At 34.0% G+C, this 24601-nt stretch overlaps 1 protein-coding gene and 1 long non-coding RNA gene across 2 annotated transcripts; one reads left to right on the plus strand and one right to left on the minus strand.

Annotated features, from left to right (window-relative positions):
* Positions 1-13719: 13719 nt before the first annotated feature.
* Positions 13720-14751, minus strand: LOC130591116 (glycosyltransferase BC10-like). Its single transcript, XM_057394035.1, has one exon. The coding sequence runs from the start codon at positions 14749-14751 to the stop codon at positions 13720-13722; it is 1032 nt and encodes a 343-aa protein (XP_057250018.1).
* Positions 14752-20458: 5707 nt separating this feature from the next.
* Positions 20459-22206, plus strand: LOC125497304 (uncharacterized). The gene is made up of 2 exons (XR_007273936.2): positions 20459-21504; positions 21992-22206. It is a non-coding gene; the product is annotated as an uncharacterized LOC125497304 (long non-coding RNA).
* The last annotated feature ends 2395 nt before the right edge of the window (positions 22207-24601 follow it).

Raw genomic sequence — 24601 nt, forward strand, 5'->3', positions numbered from 1 at the left:
GGATGCAGCAACAACAATAGATGTAAGTTCATATAGAACGATAACTAAAAGTACATGATTAGAATTACAAACTAGTGTACACAACATTAAGATAATGTGATTGAGATATAGCAACAATAGTTGTATATTGTGACAAGGAAAATATAGGCCATTAAGATAATTAATAATTACAAGCTCAAAAGAGTATATACATGAGGTAAAAAAAAAGTCTTAAATCCCAAATTGGTAAAAAATTATACAAACAATGGTAAAGTAATTATTGGTAAGAATGTCAATATTGAATATAACACTACAACCCATCACAAGAGCTCCATTGTCCATAAATCTCAATGTAAATCAATATACCTGCCAGGCTGCCACAACAGAGATGAGAGGAACTACAAACGATACAACTATATCAATTGAGTGAAAATAAAACGAGAAAATTTCTACAAGGATTATCCAGCAAACTGTGTTTCAGTATTTAGTCTATGACTAGTCAAATACTCCTATAACTCTAATTAGTAATTCATACAATTGTAGTCAAAATATCCTATAACTCTAATTTGTAATTCATATAACTCTAATCAAATACTCCTATAACTCTAATTAGAAGTACATAACAAGTAATGTCATAACTATAATTAAAACTCTTATGACTAGACAAATACTACTGTAACTCTAATTTGTAATTCATATAACTCTAACCAAATACTCTCATAACTCTAATTAGAACGTACATAACAAGTTATGATTAGTCACATACTCGCATAACTCCAATTAGTAATTCATATAATTGTACTTAAAATATCATGTAACTCTCATTATTAATTCATATAACTCTAATCAAATACTACTATAACAAGTTATGCACCATTCACATTCATTCTTATTAATTTTTTTTAGAGAAATTGATGACTGTGTTTACTTTTATATCTCTTTGCCCATATGCTTCTAGTATAACTTTGTCCATCTATAATTTTCGAAAAGAGAACAATTAGGATCAACGAACTCTATCTATCTTACAATGTTCATAGCCACCCTGTCCATAATACCTTTATTACAAAGAATAAATCATTGGGTATGCAAGCTATAAAGAACGCCAGTCATTAGATCAAAGAAGGAATATGTGTTAGTCATCCTAGATATCAAAGGTTTATGGAGCCGGAATTTCCGGGAAAATTGAAACATTTCTAATTGATAGCAATTCTAAGTTCAGTTGTCTACCAAGTTCAGTTGAGAAATTCGAAAACTTCTTATTAAAGACTTATCACCACTATTCAATTTAGATAGTTCTTTTGTTCTTGGTTCATAATATAAGAAATACCAAGAAGAAATACCAAGAAGACATGAGAACTCACTATTTCGGATTATACGAAGACTATTAAGAAATACCAAGAAGAAATTCGTTTCACATCAACAATACACAATCTCGATTATAATCTTGAGTATAGCGATAATTTCGGATATAGCCACAATTTCAAAAATTCTGAAAAAACCTCAAAACATAAACTAAAACGAAAAAAATTAACAAAATACTAACCTTCCTCTCCCATATTGTCTGCAACTATTGAACTAATCTTGATCTTGAGTGTCGAATTTCAGACGAAATTCACTGAATTGGTATTTTTTTAAAAAAAAAAACTATGAAAAAGTAAACAGAGAACTACCGAGAGAGAGGAGGTAGGAGAGAGGAGAGAGGAGAGAGAAAGTAGGTTATGAATTTAAAATTTGGGGTTTTAGTTTTTTAAAGTTTTTAATCTTGACCATTAAATGAGACATGATCTAAGGGTGAATTTTTCTTCTCACTTCTCATATAAAACTCTCTTCTCACCTGAACTCAATTCTATACATATATACATATATATATACATATCCATATACATGTATATATATACATATACACATACATATACATATACACATATATATACATATACATATATAAGCATAGGAGTTAGCTCAAGTGGATAGAGCACTCCCCCTTGGCCCCTGTGGTTAGGGATTCGATCCTTACCCCCACCATTATGCCGGGGTTTTTTTTCCCATGCTATGCATGCCTTACCAGCCAATGTGTTAGTGTTTCCTACAGGCTAGTAGCCTTGTAGGGGTTAGCCCTTGAGCTAACTTAATTTCCTAATCAAAAAAAGAAAAAAAAAATTATACATACACTTATATACATACATACATATATATATATATATATATATATATACATATATGAATACATATATATATATATATATACATATATGAATACATATATATATATATATATACATATATGTATATATATATATACATATGTATATAATATATATATATATATATATATATATATATATAATATGTATATATAATATATATATATGTGTGTATCTATATATATATATGTGTGTATCTATATATATATGTGTAATATATATACATATATGTGTATTATATATATATATGTGTATATATATATATATATATATATTATATATATATATATATATATATATATGTATATATATATATATATATATATGTGTATATATATATACACATACACACACACCAGGATAATGCCCAAGGATCTGGGGTGTTAACAAATAATACAGAAGAAATAAAAACATTGAAAACATAAAACAATTAAAAGTAAGGCGGTTTAACCAACCATTGTTTAACAGACGAGACTTATAAATTATCTTGAAATGAAACTGATACTACTATAGAGAGTTACAATTTTTTTGTGGATGAAGAGAGAGAGAGCGAGATTTTCTGAGGAGCTAATGTAAGTGTGTATTTTGCTTTGCTTCAACTAAAGAAGAGTCCTTAATTTATTGGCAAGGGAGAACGAAGTTGTCACGTTGTTTTACTATGCATGAACAATTTGTCTTTTGCTTTACACTGTTCACATATTTGTTTTGTTGAAGCTTTAAACTATTGATGAATAGTTTTTCAGCTTTTCACTGTTGAAGAATTTATCTGTTGTTGTTCAAATATGCCAGTAAAACTGTTGTTTAGAAGCATTTTGTCCGTTGCTGCGTAAATCTTGTTGCTGTTTTGGAGATAGTGAGAGAACCTTTTTTTTTAAGTCTGGAAAACTAGTTTCTTCTTCATCGTCACTCAAGTGGATAGAGGAGTCTGTTGTTGTTTCATTGCCCGAAGTTATGGAGGATTCAGACATATATTAGCTAGTTGTCGAAGGATCCGTTCGTAATCTTCAGAGTTTTTTGCTGAGGCAAGCAAGGAATTTGCTTGTGATTTTCGGGCTACGAACTATGATTGTTTAGCCCCTTATGTCATGACACTTGTGTTACTATTTTTTTTTAACCAGTCTTTAATGGATGGTTCGAGAATAGAATGTGGTGCATTGAAGTTTAACCACCATCTAGTTTAAAATTTTCTTTGGAGAACCATGCCCCCTTGATCTTGGTTTATCTCGAGGAACCATTGACAAACCCAAGGGAGGTAGAACTTCATTGAAAATAAACATAAGGCAAGGAAGCGCCTTTGAATATCTGAAGGTTTATATTGGATTCTGAAAGTATTATAGCTTTTTGTAACTTCAAGATGAAGGATTTCTGTAGAAGAGCCATAGAATTTCCACCAATGTGTAAACCAAGATGATAATTTTTCTGGCTGTATGGTTTTAGTGTTGAAGTGGATTGGCCATGAATGGGATAATCTATTATTTTGTATTAGGAAGGTAGAAAACCAAGCATGTTGGTAATCCCAATAATTAAAGGTTTTACAATGTGGGAATGTGTTATTGAAGCTAATAGTGAAAGGCTTTGTGTTTTAACAGGTAGTGATTCTAGTCGTGAGGACTGAGAACCTTTAGTAAGACCATGAAATATGTTAGAGGTTGGTGGGTCTAGTAAGACCATGAAATCCAACAATAATAACTCTAAAACCAATTTTGCAAACAAGAAGAGGAAGATCCTCACTTGTTGGGTATGCAATGGTCCTCATCTCAAGAGGGATTGTCCTTCTAAGAACAAGAAGAAGATAAAGAATGAACAACTTAGTGTTGTTCAAAACCACGGTAAAATTGCACATGAAAATGTAATTGAAGAAATGAATTTTGTGGCTATGATTTCTGAAAATATGTTTGTGCAGGTTGATGATTCTTGGTGGATAGATTCGGGAGCCTCTAGACATGTGTGCAATAATAAGCACTTCTTCAAGTCTTTGAAAGATTTGGATGATGGTCCTATCTTGTATATGGGGAATGATTCTACGGTAAAGGATAAAGGCATAAGCCAAGTAGAATTGTTGTTAACCTCGGGAAAGACTTTAACTCTCCGAGATGTTATCTATGTACCGGAAGTTATGAAGAATCTTGCGTCGGGAGGTCTTTTGAATAAGTTTGTTTTTAAAGTTGTTTTTGAGTCGGATAAGTTTATTATTTTCAAGGGTGGTATTTATGTTGGACAAGGTTTCTTTTGTAATGGGATGTTTAAATTTAGTATTAATAATAAAATTGATACTAATTCTATTTACATGCTTGATGTTTCTTCTCTATGGCACAATCGTTTATGTCATGTGACCTATCATAGATTATATGATATGTCTAAATTGGGTTTAATACCTCCTTTCTATTTAAAGTTAGAGAAGTGTAAGACATGCATACTAAATAAGATTACAAAGAATTCTTATCCTAGTGTGACTAGACAAACGATATTGCTAGAATTGGTGCATAGTGACTTGTGTGACTTTCGTAGTTCACCTTCTTTGGGAAATAAAAAATATATTGTAACTTTTGTTGATGATTTTTCAAGGTTTTGTTACATATATTTATTATTTACTAAAGATGAAGCACTAGAAAAGTGTAAGACCTTTAACACCGAAGTGGAACTTCAACTTAATGGAAAAGTTAAAAGACTTCGGACGGATAGGGATGGTGAATACTATAATCCTAGTTATTTTAGATCCATTGGTGTAATTCATGAAACATCTGCCCCATACTCACCTCAAAGTAATAGTATAGCGGAAAGAAAAAATAGGGTTCTAAAAGAAATGGTAAACACCATGCTTTCTGATTCAGGTCTTAATGACGGTTTTTAGGGTGTTGCAATTTTAACTGCATGTTATATTTTAAATCTAGTTCCTAATGAAAGGAATAAGACTACCCCTTATGAACTTTGGTGTAACAAAAAGCCTAATTTAAATTACCTTCAGGTATGGGGATATAGGGCAATCGTCAAATTGACGGAACCTAAAAGGAAAACTTTAGGTGAAAAAGGAATTGATTGCTTATTTATAGGCTATACGGTACATAGCAAAGCCTATAGGTTTTATGTCATAGCCCAACGATTTTGTCTCTATCCATTCGGTGATAGAGTCAAAGGAGCAATATTTGATGAACTCGATTCTCATCGATTCCAGACCAAGGACATGATACCTAGTACTAGTTCCAATGTTGTGATGACATTAATAATGATCATGATACTACAACACCGGAAATTAGAAAAGAAAAGAATTAGAAAAGAGAAATTTTTGGACCGGATTTTCAACTATATTTAGTGAAGGTCAAGGGAGTCAATTTGACTAAATTTCATATTGTTACAATATGGAGGAGGATCCTAGGACCTTTGATGAGGCTATGGAGTCTCATGATTCTGCTTTCTGGAAAGAGGCTGTGAATGATGAAATGGATTCAATAATGGGAAATCATACTTGGATTTTTTAATTTACCTCTGGTTGCAAACCCTAGGTTGTAAATGGATTTTCGTAAGGAAAAGGAAAATCGATGGAACCATACTAAAACATAAGGCCCGGTTAGTGGTCCAAGGTTTTAGGCAAATATATGGTATCGATTATTTTGACACTTATGCTCTGGTAGCTAGAATAGCTACTATTAGACTTTTGATAGCATTAGCTGCGATTCATGGTCTAGTAATTCACCAAATGGATGTAAAAACTGCTTTTCTTAATGGTGAATTGGAGGAGGAAGTGTACATGAATCAACCTGAAGGGTTTGTGATAGGTCAAGAAACTAAAGTTTGCAAATTGTTAGATCTTTGTATGGTCTTAAACAAGCACCTAAGCAAGCGACATAAAAATTTGATGAGTTTTTTGTCTAGTGGTTCAAAATAAATCAGTCCGATAAGTGTGTATATAGCAAATTTGATAATAACGGTAAAGGAGTTATAATTTGCTTATATGTTGATGATATGCTTATTTTTGGGACTGATTTGGAACAAGTGGAAAAGACCAAAGTCTTTCTCTTTCTAGCTTCTCCATGAAAGATTTGGGTGAAGCGGATGTTATTCTAGGTATTAGAATAATAAGAGGAAAGGGTCTATTTCTTTATCACAATCTTATTAATTGAGAAAGTGTCAAGAGGTTAATGAGTCAAATTCGACTCATTTTGCTACTCCATGGATCCTAGTATTCACTTGGTTCCGAGTAGTGGTACTCCTAATTTCACAATTGGAGTATGCAAGCTTAATTGGAAGCTTGATGTATGCTATGACTAGCACTCGGCCGGATATAGCTTTGTATTGGCAAGCTCAGTAGGTATACTAGTAATCCTAGTATGTTGCATTGGCAAGCATTGAGAAGAGTGTTAAGGTATTGAATAAACCTTGGATTATGTCATAAATACAAAAGAGAACCTTCTATCTAGAAGGTTACTGATGCTAGTTGGTTTCAATAAGGAAGATTATTCATATCCACTAGTGGTGGGTGTTTCTTCTTGGAGGAGGTGCATTTCATGGGCATCCAAGAAGCAAACATGTATAACGGATTCCACTATGGCATCGAATTCATTGCTTGGTATCTTGTTGCCAAGAAGCAATGCTAAGGAATTGTTGAGTGAGGTTGACTTATGGGTCAAACCTATGTCACCTCTTGCTATCCATTGTGATAGTGCATCAACCATAGCTAAAGCTTATAGTGAAGTCTTAATGGCAAGTCAAGGCACATTGGAGTTAGACATATATGTGCGGGAAATGATAAGGAATAGTTGATAACTATTAATTTTGTTCGGTCTAGTTTGAACTTGGCGGATACGTTTACTAAAACCGTTTCAAGGGAACTAGTGAACAAAATGAACAAAGGGATGGGTCTTAAGCCTATTGAACAACCTATGGTAAGGAAAACTCTATTTGATGTCTAAACAACGTTAGATCTCAATTTAAAGAGGATAGTAACTTCTCTAGAAGGTTGGGAGCACTTGTTTAACACATCCCGAGGTTAGTTCTTGTTGCTACAATGTTAAAGAGGTTGAATTTATTCTTAATAAATCTTTGATAAAGTGCTCAATTGTAGGTGCATGTTCGAAAATTTACCTATATAAGCTAGAGGTTTGGCCGCTTCACCAAGTCTAAGGCTTGACTTGGAACGCTTATGAATGGATATGGACACCAAGGCTTCATAGGTGTCGGAGGTTAAGAACTTAGTTTATGTTTATGTGTATTAGTATCTTCAATAATTTGTCGCGGTTATATGATTCAAAGCTTTGTTTATCTTTATGATCGAAATTATTGTAAAGTTACTTTTACTAAGTAGACATTCAATTGTAAGATATTTCCATGATGCATGAGCATGTTTGTTTGTGATTTCTAGCAGTTGAAAACTTTTCAACATTATCCTATAAATGAGAGGAGGATTGTTGGAACATTTATTGTGTAGTGGGTTTTCATGTTCATATGATCATATACTAGAAGAGGAGGAGGTCTACTATGTTAAAGATTAGAGTATGCAAAAACGCAAATGGACGTGGAAAAACTAAGGAAAACAGAAGGTTGGTCGCGGGTCGCGACCAGTGCTTTGTCGCGACTCACGATCGGTATCGCGACGGGTGTTCCGTTTTGGGGATGAGAAAAGGTGCATGAACGGTTTATAACCGTTGTAATATGTACGTTATCCGTTCAATGACTATTGGGATTCTTAATCAGTGGATTAAAGGTCCTTAATCAGTAATTAAAGGGGGGGGGTTATGACAATAATAACTCTAATCTATGAAGGGAATATATCTATATAACCTTTGTGATTCTTATGAGGAGGAGTGAGGAAAAATCAGTTTTTCACACTCTAATCTACTTACTTTGCTTGAGAGAAACTTTGCTAATTTCTCTTGAGTGTTCTTCAAAAACTCTAAACACAAAGTTCTTGTTAATTCACTTAGAAGATCATCTAGTGAATTGTTCTCTCCATTGTATCTTAATAGTTGTTTCACTAGTAGAAAAACGACGATTTGCGTCGCCCTAAGTGTGTCGAATGTAAAGCAAAACGACGCAAAAGGGTAATTTGCGTCGCACGCAAAGAAGAGTGCGACGCACATCATGTGTAAATGAGCACCACTATGAGCTATATGCGTCGCATATACCATAGGTGCGTCGCGAAAACCCAATGTGCGTCGGACCATCAGACACATACGACGCAAATCGTCTTCGCGGATCTGCGTCACATGGTACTTTAGTTCGTTGCAAAAGCCCAATTTGCATCGGACTTCATGGCCCGTCCGACGCAGATCCGCGGCCCACAACTTAACTTAAAAACTCCAGCCTTATACTTAACATATTGGTACTTAAACCTAAAAACTCCAGCCCGCCGCTTCCACTCTCACTCTCCTCTCACTCCATTTTATTCCTTAAACCTAAAAACGCCAGCGACTGTCACTCATCTCCTCTCTCTCTCTCTCTCTCTCTCTCTCTCTCTCTCTCTCTCTCTCCCCCTCCCTCACTCACTCCATTTCGTTCCTTAACCTAAAACTCCAATTCGTATTTTCTCAATTCAAGTTCTCCCTGACTGAACTCCGTTTTCCGGCGAGCGCCATGAACTTCAGCGAACGAACGAACGAAGGGCGACATTCGAAGAAGAGCAACGAAGAAATATAATTTTCGGCGACTACACAGGTTCGTTTTTTATATATTTTTCGATCTGATTCATTTTTTTCAACTACTTGATTTTTCAACTACACTCGAAATCGCCATTTTCGACGACTACACAATTGCCATTAAACTACTCGATTCCAACTACTCGAAATCGCCATCTTGTTTTTCATTTTTTAGATTTGATTTTCGATTTTAATTTTCAGATCTGAAAATTCATTTTTTCATTTTTAGATCTAAAAACTAAAAACTTTCTACTGATGACCTTTCGGTTTTATTTTTCCCTTTTTTTCGTTAAAAAAACACAAGCAGCAGGTTTGGTGGTTCGCGAAACAGAGCGGCAGCAGCAACCACGATAATAGTAGCTGTAGCAGCCACGAACAGAATGCGGTTTGGTGGTTCACGAAACAGAGCAACGAGCACTAGTAGAACACAATGCAAACTATTTGTATTTTGTTCCTTAATTCGATTCAGTTAGAACAATCTTGTATTTTCTTGTAATTTCGATTCAAATTTGCGTTCCTCATTTCATTCTTGTACTTCTTGTTGTTTCGATTCAGATTGTTTCGATTGTATTTCGTATTTCGTTGTTTCGATTCAGATTAACGCAAATCAGTTAGAACACTGACTATTTGTATTTCGTTGTTTCGATTCAGATTAATGCATTCATGGTTTTGTTCTTGTATTTCTTGTTTGTATGTAAACTTACTGTGTATTTCATTTTTAATTTGGATATGAGATTTTTTTTGTAATAAAATTACCAATTTGCGTCGCACATTCAATACGGTGCGACACAGATTCTATTTTTTTGTTTGATTTGCGTCACACATCGCATACAGTCCGACGCAGATGTCTGATTTGCGTCGCACCCTGTGCAATGTGCGACGCAAATTCCCCTTATATATAGTTTGTAGTTTGTGGACTGAAGAGCAATTTGCGTCGCACCGTATACAACGTGCGACGCAAATAGCTAAAATATCTGCGTCGTTTCCGCATACGACACAGATCAATAACAGGTCATCTGCGTCGAGACCTGTGTCGTCGGACCCAAGTTCGACGCAAATAGGGGTCCCAGGTCCGACACAAATCGAGTTTTCTCTACTAGTGTTTCGTGTTAACCCGGTGATCCTAGAGGGACGAAATTAAACTAATACGAAAGCGTAGTTTCCGTGCCTTGGAGTGGTATATCTTGTTCTCTTGTTGATCACAACTGCAATTTGGCCCAGAGTAAATTAATGGTCCCAACTGCAATTTGGGCACTTTTTTTTTCCATTTAACTCTTATTACATTTGTCTCTTTTACATCATTAAAAAATATCTAGGAAATATTAATTCCATGTACTAGAATAATTATCAAAAAACGATTACCCATGACATACATGTAAATAAAATTTATTACGTGCATCAACAGTAAAATAATAACTATTAAAAAAGTCATTTAGCACGAGTACAATCTAGTTTATGCATATATACAGTTTTTCACCCACTAAGAATATAAAAGGCATAAGGGAAAACAAGAAAAAAAGCTCATTTTAACCCTTCTATTCTAGATAAATTATCTTGCTCCGTCATAGTTTTTGGATGATATTGCATCGTAGTTATTATTCTTTCCTCCTCCACATTATGTTCCGATTGTTCCCAACATATTCCATCTCTGTTCATACTTCCTTTCTAACATTATGAATTGTTCTTAGTACTTGACAAGGATACTTATAAATATAGGCAAATAGTACGAAAAATTCAGACCCCTTTCTAAGTGTAGGAAAAATGTGTGGTTCTATTAACACATTCGATTATAACAAATGGGGATGTACTCTCGCCAGCTCCATCGACAGCTTCACTCCAATAATCTGTCATCATTTTAATCTCTTTATTGGTGGGAAATACAATCACCAAATCCTGTTTTGTCTATATCATCAGACAATTCAAGCTTCTCGTATATTACATGCACCAAATAATAACCAATGATGTCTTGGCCTAGTGGTTAAAATTGAGGTGCTGTGAACGATAGGTCACAGGTTCGAATCCCCTTAAGAGCATTACAACTATTACCATAGCAAAAAAATATTAGGATATGACAGAAAAGGCAATTTATACAATTATTTAAGATATTTATTGATCTTCTAACAAAATACCCCAAAAGAGACACGATGATATTCACACAATTTAGGTTCCATAAATGATACACGTGCGTTTTTAAAACGAGACTATAATGTAATTACAAGATTCGTGAATCTTAATCCTAATCCTAATCTTATGTGAGACATCATCACAAGTTCACAACCTCCCTCTAAAGTGAGTAAATGATCGTGTACAATGTCAATGACAAATTATGTTCTCAAACAACCCCTTAACTGAATGTAGCACACAATAAATGAGGAGATGAATCAAAGTGTTACAAACTTATAATGCATAGCCTTAATTAAACTAACATGGTTATGTAATTATGAAAATTTAAATAAGTTGATATATTTTCCCTTAGGCTGAGCTTCGGGAGAAAAAACAAAAGTAAAATAAGGTTAAGGTTGATTAACAATAATCCATAGTCGTTGACTGATACAAAGAACTGAAGAAGTACCCTGCAAAAGTGGACTATAAATAGTTAAAAGGGCAGTAAGTGAACATTGATGGTATCATTGGGTACAGAACACTCTTAACATACCAAAGCACTCTTTTATTGCTTGGTTGGTGTCTTGGGAAAATTGAGAACCATGGAGAAATTAGCTGCAGCTGGTCTTTGTCAAGATATGGCTTGTTTGGTGTGTAATGAAGGGAAAGATTCCTCTCAGTATCTGTTTTCAAATGTCCATGTAGTGCTAGGATCTATATATATTGGCATTGTAGTTTTATATTTGAGGCGAGTTATTTTTCTTATGTTATCTACTTAAATCTGCAAGAAGCCAATTGCAATTATAGTTTTATATTTTGGGGCGGACATTCGGCTGTGTAATAAGTGTTTTTTGTTAGTGAAGTTTTATCTAGTAAAATGAGTTTAAGTTATGAACACTTGATACTTTCTAAAGAAATTAAGTTTTAGGTCCAATAAGTTCAGATAAGTTCTGATAAGTTGCAATAAGGTTCAATAAGGGCAATAAGTTCCAATCAGGTCTAATAAGGTCCAATAAGTTCTAATCAGGTGCAATAAGTTCGAATCAGGTGCAATAAGTTCCAATCAGGTCTAATAAGGTCCAATAAGTTCCAATAAGGTCTAATAAAGTCCCAATAGTCAATGTTCAATAAATATTTGTATTATTGTCCATTATGTTATTATTAGAATTTCAATTAAAGTACAACAATGATTATATAGTATTATACTTGTATTAGTGTCTATTATATTATTAAATATTTGTATTATTGTCTATTATCGAATTATTCATATTACTATTGGCTGATTATGTTATTATTAGAATTTTTTATTAAATTACCACAATGTATAGTATTATACTTGTATTATTGTCTATTATTTGATTATTCATATTACTATTAGGTGATTATATTATTATTAAATAATATTATAATCATGGTCAAATAATTAAGGTTAACAATAATAATCATTATAATTACAATATTTTGCAATTCATCTTTAAATAACTAGAGATAACATATTTTCGTTACTAATAACAATGAAAGATATAAATATAGAGTGAGAGATAAGGAGTTAATGCATTCTACTACCTTCACATAAATGAAAGTGGGGTGAGAATTTTTCATATGTGCCAATTTTAACTTGTTAGCAATAAATGTTAATCAACTTTTGATTTTTCACTAGTGCTTTATAAAATCAAAACAAGAGTATTAGATATATTAGTGGTCAAAGTTATGTATAGGCAAAAATATAAATAGTAAATATTTTTTGTTAAATTAATTATCATAAGAGATAATTAATAATTATTATTTTTTTAAAAGACGAATTTTAATAATTATTACTTCAAAATAAATTTTGAGGGGTAGTATTTACGTTAGGGGTAATATTTATGTTATTAATAGTCAATTTTTTTTGACTAATAAGGTCAAATAAGTTTCAATCAGATCCAATAAGGTCTAATAAGTTTCAATCAGGTCTAATAAGTTTCAATCAGGGCCAATAAGGTCTAATAAGTTTCAATAAGGTCAATAAGTTCCAATAAGTTCCAATAAGATCCAATAAGTTCCAATAAGATCCAATAAGTTCCAATCAGGTTCAATCAGGTCCAATAAGTTGAACCAGGTCCAATCAAGTTTAATATGTTCCAATAAGTTTAGTTCAGGTTTAATAAGTTCAGTTCAGATAAGGTCTAGTAAGTTCAGGGCCAATAAGTTGAAGAGAACGCACCCTAAATGATTCTGTATTTGTTAGTGTGCCACCAACCATGTTAAAGTAAGGTATAGGCGATACCTTAAATTTAGTATGGGTATCTAAAATCATAAATTTAGATGAACAATCAATTTCAGAGTTGAAATGACAGATAGATTAAGTACCCTATTTTAAGATTTATTCTCTTCTTTCAATACTTCTCATGCTGTATCCATATAACAGCGAACGAGATTTTAGCTCTACCAAAAATTTTCAAAAGCAATGTTAAGAGAGCTTCATCCAACACATTACTAGACTACAGATGACAGATCATTTTGTTATAAATTAACATAGTGTTATATATATCATATATTATATACCTTATTTTTTTTCCTTATAAGCCAACTAATTATTCCATTATATGTTTTGTCTTTTGCTAAAAAAGACCTTGTGATTTCCCAATCTAAACAAAAACAGGAAGGCCATAAGTCAAAACTCTAAATATAGAACGGAACTTTACCCAACCTGTTAATACACACTTACTCCACTCAGTGAGTCAACTTATTCATGCACGAGACCCAAAAAAAACTCAAAACACTATAAGGTGAAATAAAAAATAAAAATTGTAAGTATTTACCTTTCAATCTTGAAATATGACTTCGTTAGATATATCCATCAATTTGTCCAAGCAATCAGGTGAAAATTTTCTTGCAAATAAGTAGTCAAAACTATGATTTGATTGCCTTAATTTGTAGATAAGATTTGGTGTGACATCTGATGGACGATAAGTATTAGGATGGCCGTCAAAACAATTAGTCCAATTAACCCTAGTAAGAGTATAATGCGAACAAGCCATAGGATCTTGGATAGATAAAAGTGTGGGAAAATAATGCTCTTCTGGATAACAAGAAAAAATATTAATACAAGGCAATCGAAACTTTCGCCAAAGTTTTTGTTCATTGATAACCAATAGTGCATGCTTCCGGTTTAAAACAAAAAACTGAGACCCGGCACGAAATTTATGGTAGGGAAGTTCAGGAAGCATAACACCTTCACCACGAGCATCATAACGATCAGGAAGATAGGATACATTGGTGAGAATTTCAATGTAGCTAATGAGGTCGAGGTTTTGTTTGAATTTTTTAGGCGGGTGGAAAAGGGAGTTATAAACATATGAAAAGGAATGGAGGGGAATGCAAGATGGGGAGAGAAGAGAGAAATACATGTTCATGTGATCATCCATGAGAGCAGTAGCAAGAAGGCGACGTTCGGCGGAGATTAAGGTTGGTGAGGCACGTTCAGTAGGCTTGCTGAGGATCACACGACCAGAAAACACGCCGGTGAAAGAGTTTGAAGTTCGATAGGTGGGATCAGAGTGGATGTAGATGTTGTAAAGGTGGGGGTTTTGATGGTGAAGAAAAAATTTGTTCCAAAGGGGGGACAAAGGGAGGTGAGAGGTGGTAAGGAAGAGGAAGGCAATCTTGGGTTTGAAGGAATATGAGGGGGTGGAGATTGAGGCGAGTGTGGCGCGGCGAAAGAGAACAAGGTCTTCAAGTTCGTCGGAAACTGAGATATGGACAGGGTGCTTGGAAGGAAAGAGATATGGGACAAGGAAAAAAATTACAAGGGTTATGGTTAGAATTAGGGTTATAACGTATGGGGTTGATAGCATTTTTTGTGTTGAGACATGCAAAATTATTATAGAGTATACATTTGAAAATGATTGGAGAAAATGAGAGCGGGATGAGGAAGTTAGGTGAGAGATATCATGGAATGAAGATAGGGTAAAAAAAAATGTCACTAGAAATAGGAAAAAGACAAAGATAGTCAAGAGTACTACTACATTTTTAATCAAACGCAATGGTTAAAATAAGTTAATGCAACGGTTATTTTTTATACCGTTGCAGTAGGATCATCTATTGCAACGGCCCATTTCAATTTAGGTTCATAGTTTAAGCTATTGCAACGACTTTATAGTAACCGTTGCATTATATATATATCTATTGCAACGACTTGGTCATGGTCGTTGCATTAGATATATCTGTTGCAACGACTTGGGATGGTTGTTGCATTTGATGATGTTATAAATTATTCACTTAATTGATCATCTGATTTGTTGAGTTACCTATAGCCACGTACTCCACTCACAAAAAATTACGCTCAGAATATTCCCTCAATTTTTTTTCACGAAATTTCAAATACTTCACAAAGTTTGAACAACAGTACATGCAACACCTTATCTCCCTAAAACAAGGAAACCGTGATCATCAGGTAACTGACATCAAGATCAAAAAAATCCTATCAATTGCAGGCACGAACCGAATTCACCCAATTATATACTAAGAGGAATAAGGAAGAGGAAAGAGGCGAAATTTTCACGAACACTACTTCACAGAGGGCGAAATTTTGAACTTCAAAGGTGTGTTCTTGTATTTTGGGAATTCTGGAAATCCTTCTAAAGTCACAAAATCCAGTCGAGCTCCAAAATTAAGGTATGTTCTTCAATCAATTGTTATTGGAATTTTATGTTTATGAATTAGTTCAATTCTGGAGCTTTTGCTTAATTATTGTAATTGGGGTTAAAATTTTCAATTAAATATTGAGAATTGCGAATGAAATTGACAAATTTGCACCTGTTTTTGAATTCTTCATACAACTGTGCTAAAACTTAAATGAATTAGAGAAAATTACATAAGAACTCACAAATTTTTCACTTTTTGAACTTATTTTCTGCAATTTGTGCTTAAATCTGTACCGTTATTGGATAAGTATTACTATCAATTCCAGGTTTGCCAACAAATTTCAATCTCCAATCCCAAATCTCTCTTATGAATTGAAGGCACGAACCGAATTCACCCAATTATATACTAAGAGGAATAAGGAAGAGGGAAGAGGCGAAATTTTCACGAACAGTACTTCACAGAGGGCGAAATTTCGAACTTCAAAGGTGCGTTCTTGTATTTTGGGAATTCTGGAAATCCTTCTAAAGTCACAAAATCCAGTTGAGCTCCAAAATTAAGGTATGTTCTTCAATCAATTGTTATTGGAATTTTATGTTTTAGGAATTCTTGAGATTATTGCAATTCGTGGAGCAACTAAATCACAGAAATTAGTGTGTATAATAAAAAGACAAAACATTGATGTAATGCAGCAATTAAAGAAAGAACATGAAAATTAATTAATATAAACTGAAACAAACCCTCAGAATAGGTAATAATGATAATGATAATAGAAATTGAAATAAAAGAGAAGCTGAAAGAGAAGGAATTACAGTGAAAAGCTCAGAATTGAGGGGATCAGAGGATAAAGCATCTTGAATGGCAGAAAGAGAATCCTTTTGTTCGTGTCATTGGAGCTCCAATTGAGATTCTAGAACTCTCTCTTCTTCTTCGTTCGCCATTGTCAAAGCTTCGAGATTGTGGGAGGAGAGAGAAAACAATGAGATTAATAAGCTTAAGAAATTAAGGTTGAAACGGATCATACCAAATTACCAACTTACCAATTACCCAAGACCCAATATGTTTTGTGAATTAAGGAATTTTATCTAATTTTATGTTTTGTAAATTACGGAGGGGGGCAGTGAGTGTGTTGGTATGGCAACATTAGTTGCATTCATTTACATGTCATTTGGTGGTGACATTAGAATCAAAGTCACAAAAGAGCCAAATTACAGTTTTGTGGAAAGGGTTGGAAAGCAATTTATGTTGGATGGAAAACCATTTTATAGATGGTTGGAATTATTATTGGTTGATGGACCATAGTGTGGATGGGTTTAGTAGACCAAGAGTGAAAGCGATGCTTCAAGCTGGATCTAAAATGGGTCTTATTGCGTGTAGAACTTGGGCTTTTAATGATGGTACTTATCATGCTCTTCAGATTTCACCTGATGTATATGATGAGCAAGTTTATCAGGTATATAACCAATTTTTGTTGTTTTTTCAACTTTCAAGTGTTGTTATGAATGAGCTTGATCTGATGTTTCCATTTGCTTTGAATGCTTTTAGTGAGATTTCCGATTAAATTTGTCTTGTGAACTTTGACAGATTATATAAGGCTCAAAATGTGTTAAAGTTTGCTATAATAATTGCATATTATATAGTTTTAACTTTTAATTCATGGATTTGTTGGGTTCATCATTACAATTCCACAAAAGATATACGACTAAGAAACTATATAACTAAAAGATTTGACCCAATTGCAAGCACAAAAATTGTACTTACTACTTAGTAGCCAACAAGACAGTTCTCAAATAGTACCATTAAGCCAATTGCCAAGTGTAATTCTATTGTTAATACTACTATCCATCCAGCATTTTTGATCCTAGACCTCTAGGCTTCTCCATGGTGCATCATGATGCATGGAAGGAAGTACATAAAGTGCTAAGTGCCAGATATATCTAGAAATTTAAAGTTGACATGAGTTTCATGTCACCTAATCCAAAGGGCTACAGTTAAGATGCACTATCTCCATGTAATAGAGAAAATGGAAGTATATTTTGTCTAGTACATTAAATACTATGTTGCCTACTAGTCTCAACATACAATGATGATGCCTACTAGTCTCAAACTCTCAACTAATTAGTGGTAAATCAGGCCTTAGCACTTGATGGGAAGAGATATTAGGTACAGTAACAAGTCATAGGTGAGGAGAACTAGAGGCACAACAATTTATAATTATGATAAGGAAAACAAAAAATTAGCAGCGAAATAGGTACCAAAATCTGCTCTGGAAACTGAACTTAACCTATTGTCTAGTGTTCCAATTTTTATTTGGAGTAGGGTCTTACTGCCATAATCAAGAAGGACAAAAGGATATCTCTGAAGTCAACGAAGCTCTTGCCATAATGTTGCATTCTTAAATCTAGATGCATATTGAAACTGACTACAATGTATTAGTACTCTCTGTGTTGCAAAAATATCCTGTTCTGCTGGTTTTCAATCTATTGCTCTTTCAGCCACTATCTCCCCTGCTGGTTTTAAAAGAAAGGGAGTGAGTAGGAAAGTACATTGTTGCATAAGAAAGTATTAATAAAAGGAATATATTTTTTTGCACCAATGAGCAAGCTTCTAATGGCCCTCCATTGTTAGATTGTGAGGTACCGTTCTTAGGTCTTATTTCTCTATGAATATATTTATGAACTAAACCTGTGGAATATGCTACATATATTTCTCTATGATTATTATCATAAAAGGCCAGGTTAATAAACTAGATGCTTCTTCATACTAATGAAGGAAGAGGTACTATTTTAGGGATTTCTGCTTTATATTGATTTACATACCACGAAAAGCTTACTAGAATTTCAGCAATTATCAACGAGCTGCAGACAACCTCCATCGAAACCAAGCCAAGGTCAATCTCGACCTTGGCTTGAATTGCAGCAATTAAGCAAGGACCAAATATCCTGGTGTTTTGTTCTTTTGATACTTAACGTACAGTATGTTTTACCCTAATGCAGAGCATCAAACCAATGCAGTCTATTGCTAAATGCTAATGCCAAAAGCTTGTGTCATTCAGCTTCCACTTATCATAAAGTGCTTAACAATTATCCAAGCATTGAAGCGAGAGTCTGCTGAAGCGAGCAACTTTCATCTGATTATTGAAGATATCCTAGTTTTGTCTAATGGTTTTAGTAGTGAAGTGGTTTTTGCTAAGGGTGATGGTAATAGGGCCCCCCATGCTTTGGCTCACTTTCAACCTGTGGAAGGTGGTCAAGAGTTGTGGGATAGTGGTTTTCCTTCTATGATTGTACACTTCTCGAGTTCTCGCTGATTCAATACATTAGTCCTTTTATGTGCTTTGTTCCAAAGAAAAAAAAAGCTTATGGCTAGAACATGAAAACAAAGACATGAATAACAGAAATGTTTAGCTAGATTAACAGTAAGTCTATTGATTTTCTATACGGTTGGGGTACAATTGGGGTACTTGAAAATGAACTTAATTGCCACAAAATATGACAAGTGTACATATATTAAACTTCGTGGAAAGGAATTGGTTTTCTTACAACTGCTTTTGTTGGGTGCTATCTTTTTCATTCTGTCATTCAGCTTCCACTTATCATGTTCAAGTGATTTACTGTTGTCTGCAGCATAATAAGCATTTATGTTTTTTTTCCAATATTTTTTCTTGGTGCAAAGCAATATAGAATCTTTACCAAACGAAATCAATGGGCTAATTATTACTCATTGCTTTGTATTTGCTTTTCAGGAGAGACTTGGTGAAATTCCTGAAGATTTGGGATCTAACCGAGCCGGACAACCTTTGGTTAATTAGTGAAACTCGGGAGAGCATCAAAACAGATCAAGTGGAGCGATATTTAGAAGCAAAATGATCTATATGTGTACTTAAAAGGAATTTGTGGTACTAAAACAAATATTTATTAGTTGGGTTTGATTAAGTACGTTAATTTTCGTTAATTAGGATTTGTCATGTATACTCTTAGTTTAATTAGTTTTGGATATTATGATGCAGATATATATATATATGACAATTATTTTTGGATATTATGATACAGATATATATGACAATTATTTTTGGCATTTCAAGAGTATTTTTGCATCTGTTACATCGTTACTAATATATATCAAGAGTTGTAATATTACAGGTTTTCAACAGGTTACATTAATAATCGTTGCAATATCGCCGAAAAAATGGAGAAAAAAAAAATTCCGTTACAGTAGCTTCAAGCCGTCGCACTAGCTTAAATAGTAGGCGTTGCAGTAGCCAAGAATGTTGCATAACCTGCCACTAACAAAGCCGTTGCAAAAGATATATGATCTAAGGCAACGACACATTTATCCGTTGCAATAGGGCTAAAAGTCGTTGCAGTAGGCCTATTGCAACGCCAACAAATGCGACGGTACAAAACCATTGCAGTAGGTCTATTGCAACGATTTTTAGCCCTATTGCAACGATTTTGGTGTGTTGCCTTTGCCTTTTAATGTAGTAGTGAGGAAATAAATATATTGGAGATACAAAATTGGAAAATAATAATAAAATCTAGTATATGGAAAATGCATTATGATAATTAAAAATTTTGAAATAATTATTTCACAAAATATCAATCATCATGAATTTTTAATCATGACCCTTGATCTTGGGTTTGTAGCTTTAAATAAGGGTGGTAGTATGTAGTAGCCCTGTTTTTAAGAATGTTTATTTAAAAGCTAATTATAATTATTAAGTTAATTATGTTTTGGAAATCTTATTTTATATGAGTTGTGGAATGTGATTTTTATTTGTCGTGTTGTAATATATTTATTTACTTAATTTTATGAAGTTATTATTATTAGTAATTTATATATGATGTGCAACTAGCTAGTTGAGTTGTATTAAAAACCCAAAACCCAAATCATCTTTGTCGGTTATTTGGCGAAACAACAAAACCAATCTACTTCCCATTTGCTTGGTCGGTCAATACAAGATAAAACTTCAAAACCCAAACCTCATAAACCTCTCTCTCTCTCCCGTGTCCTATGTTCTCTCTAAACCCCCAAAATTGAAAACCCCAATATTTCTCTCTCTCTCGTCCTGCTCGAGCTCCACCGACGAACGACCGCCGGACTTGCGCTGCCATTGACGCGCTGCTGCTGCTCGTCGGTGTTCGCCTATTGTCGCGTCTTCCCTTCGCCGGAGTTTCATCTGCCGACTGTCGTTCTATAGCCCCTGTTCCTCTCTCCGTCGTCGTTGTGTTGTTGTTCGTGTTCGGTGCTGCTTTGCATCGCACCACGAACCACCGTGAATCACCGGAGCTCTCTGCTCCCTTGTTTGTCCCTGTTCTGTTGAGCAGAGGTATAATATTACCTTATCCTCTTATTTTGGTTTTCTATTTGTTAATTAATTCCAAGTTATTGTTGTTGTTTGTTGTTGTCATTGATGTGCTATTGTTATTGTTGTTGTTCTATTGAATTGTTGTAGTAGTTATTGGTGGTTGTTCTGTTTTTATGGTACTGTTGTGGTTGGAGTTATTGTTGGTCCTGGATGTCTTAGTGTTGTTGTTGTTATGATTGTGTGTGGTTGATGTTGCTGTTGTAGTTGTGGTGGTGGTTGGTGTGGTTGTGCTGATTGGTGGTGTGATTGTATGTTGGTTAGAATTGTGATTATTGGATGGCAAGTTCAGTTTACATAAGCTGTAATCAGGGAGTTGAATGATAAACGTATGTAGATTTTATGTTGAGAAGGTGTTATTTTTCTGTGTCCTAATTCTATTAGTTTGAGAATTGAGTAATTAAGGTTATTGTCATAAAGCATCTGTAAATTAGGAATTAGTTATGGTCTCGCTCTGCAGTTTAGATTAGTTTAAGAATAGTTATTAATTATCGTTATTGTTATGAGGTAAACTGTTGGAGAATGATTATGGAGTTTGAATCTCATCTGGAGAAGAAGATTAATGAAGAAGGTTGTGTTGTTGAAATTGGAATGCGTTCAGGTAACTTTTATGTTCAGTAAAATAATTTACTCATGCCCATGTGTGTGTGGATCTATGTTTTGATATTTAAGTTCGTACTATGGCCATAGTTATGAATGTGATGTTATGAAATGATTCTGGAAATGTTATTCTATGAATATGAATACGAAAATGTTTTGCTGGCTTAGTTTATGAATTGTAAATAGAAAGTGGGTAAGGTATGGGTGGAGGATCGTTACTCTTTTGACCTGATACGGTCGGCTACGCTCCATAACGAACCTTTGGGGTAGCATTGCTGGGCTCCATAAGGAACCTTGGAGGCAGTGTTTGTCCTTTGTCCAAAGCATGTACTTGCCACTGATTGTTTAAAAGAGTGAGCTATGCCAGCGTTGTAACGAAAAGAAATGATTCGAAAATAAAATGTTTATAACGGGCTGAAGTAAAGGTTACGAGTTTTCCACTCATTTTGGAATTTTGTTTGTTTTGTATTTTCTCCCTGAATTTGCAGGTTTGATATTCAGAGCTCAGAATTCGAAGTGGAGCAAGATCAAGGAGTTATAATGGCTTAAGGATTATGCTTGTATTTTAGATAGATGATTTAAGAACATTTATTTATATTTCATTGTATATAATATTTGGGAATATTATTGGAGATATTGGTGTAATTAAGGATATATTTCCGCTGCGAAGTAATTTTATTAAGAGTTAATTCTAGTTTATGAATGTTAAGTGTGTTTCATTAGCAGCTCGGAAGAGCGGGCTGTTACAAATATATTATATTAAAAGGCATTCCTAAGCCAAAAACATGCCACATGGCACTCTCCCTAAGGGAGTTTTACTCCATGCAATCCACAACAATAAAAAAAAAATTAGAAATTGCATAGTGTAAGGTTTGATCCCGGAACCTCAAGAACATACAAAAGTCTTAACCCCTACACCAAATAATAATTAGTGTTATCATCTTAAATTATAATTGTAACAGCCCGCACTTCCGAGCTGCTAACTAATCACAATTAAGATACACAAAACACAATCAACACTTAACAAACCTCGAATTTGCATTTATTCACACTTAACAGCCCGCACTTCGAGCTGCTAACTAATCACATTAAGATACACAAAACACAATCAACACTTAACAAACCTCGAATTTGCATTTATTTACACGGAAACAAACCTATAAAAACGATCCTGGATCTGTGGGTCAGGGGCCCACAATATAACAACTTGAAAATCAAATAACAGATTACGAATACTTTGAAACAAAACATCTAACTTTAACCTCAGCCCACCATTTCATAACATAAAACTCTTCTTCTTGATCAATAATCATATTCCACGACCTCGACATCAACCCTGCAAATCACTAACAATGAACCCTGCCCCCACCAGGACAGGTTCGAAGAACAAAATCAGAAAAACTGAGTACACACACTGTCCAACCAGAAATTCATTTTAGTGGCTTAAAATATAGTTGTGCGGTTTATTACTCATCAAGTGGAACAATCCCAGACTTCAAAAATACTTAAAATCAAATAGTTAGAAATGTTTCTATCACGACTCCAGCAACCCTTAACTAGAAAGTCCAATAAAGAGTACTCATACATATACTACAGATAATAAGTTCCTTGCCATAAGGACAATGTTCAACAACAGTTGAAATACATAAGCTCATCCCAAAACCTCATTTTGGTGGCTTAAGACCATTCGTATACAATTCATGCTAGAATTCAGTATGCTTCACAAGTAAGGTACTTGTTTAAAAATTTCAGGATTACTATCCTTGCACAATCGTATTAAAGTAAGAATTTTTATCATGAAGATCACCACTTAGATCATTCAAAAACCCTTTGGGTCGATAGCATTTAATTTCATTGGGTAAAGCGAACACGAATAGAGAGGGGCTCCTTACACAAGGAGCCGACTGTCTCTAAGCTAATGGAGGTCGTCACCCCACCGTTTAAATATTTATGCTTGCAAGCCTTAACCAGGACATGTCCCATTTTTATTATCTGCTGGACTTCACCCACCCAGCGAGGGTTCGAAAGGAGATCACCCATCCTCCAAGGGTTGTTGTTCATACCGTACCTTATTTGGTATCGGCCTTTACCCACTTGTATCCATAGTTTATTTACATAAATAGTTTAAATGCACATTTATCAATACCACACGTGTTTCAAAGAACACATATTTATCCATGAAGAGGAAAAATAATCACCACTACTATGGTGTTGCTAATCATTGCAAGACTTGGATCTTCTTTTGAAATCTTTTGTTTTACGTCAACAATTTCACATATTAGTTACGTGTAAAGATATAAGGAAATAATCAATTCTTTACTGCTTGTAAAAGTCGTATAGGCACTTAGTGTGCTCATTTAAACTTTACCAAAAGGGTTGAGTTAACAAGAACATTTGGAACTTTTGTCAAAATAATTACAACAAAAATACTGAACTTAAAATGAACATAACTTCCTGCTCGGTACTTCGAATTAGGAATTTCCAAAACTTAACCTCAATAACTTTTGGATCATGACTACTCAAAGGAACAATACCCGCTCCATAACACATATTGAGCATCTCGCTCCATAAATGTTGTTTACTTTCCCCATAAAACAATCGCTAAATCATAATGCTTATTTTCCCAATAACACAAACTTATATCTTTCAAAACTTATTATACTCTTGTTCTTAATTCGTATCGCATACTCAATTCCAAAGTGTATCAACGACTTAAACCTCCGTCCATAAATTAATATAAAACAAAACAAAGTTGAAATGTAATTAACATATCCAAAATACCTGAACCTCAATAATCTTATAATAACACAAACTCGAATATCAAATAATCTCACTTACCTCAAATATTCCTTTCAAGGAAGTAATATACATAAAACGTATTCAAAATCAAATGTCTCTCCGCAGTCGAACCCATAACATAATCAAAATGTAAAATATGTTTCTCAAAGACTCATAAGATAATTAACTATTATCGAGACCCAATTCTAAGCTCGTGCGATTAACCTGTAATATTTTACTTGTAGACTATAAGGTATCCTCTAACATGATTTGGCAATTCCCTTCATCATAATAGTTTCTCTTTGTACCTGGACTTCCGT

The sequence above is a fragment of the Beta vulgaris genome, chromosome 4, assembly GCF_026745355.1.
Source record: "Beta vulgaris subsp. vulgaris cultivar EL10 chromosome 4, EL10.2, whole genome shotgun sequence".
Lineage (NCBI taxonomy): Eukaryota > Viridiplantae > Streptophyta > Magnoliopsida > Caryophyllales > Amaranthaceae > Beta > Beta vulgaris.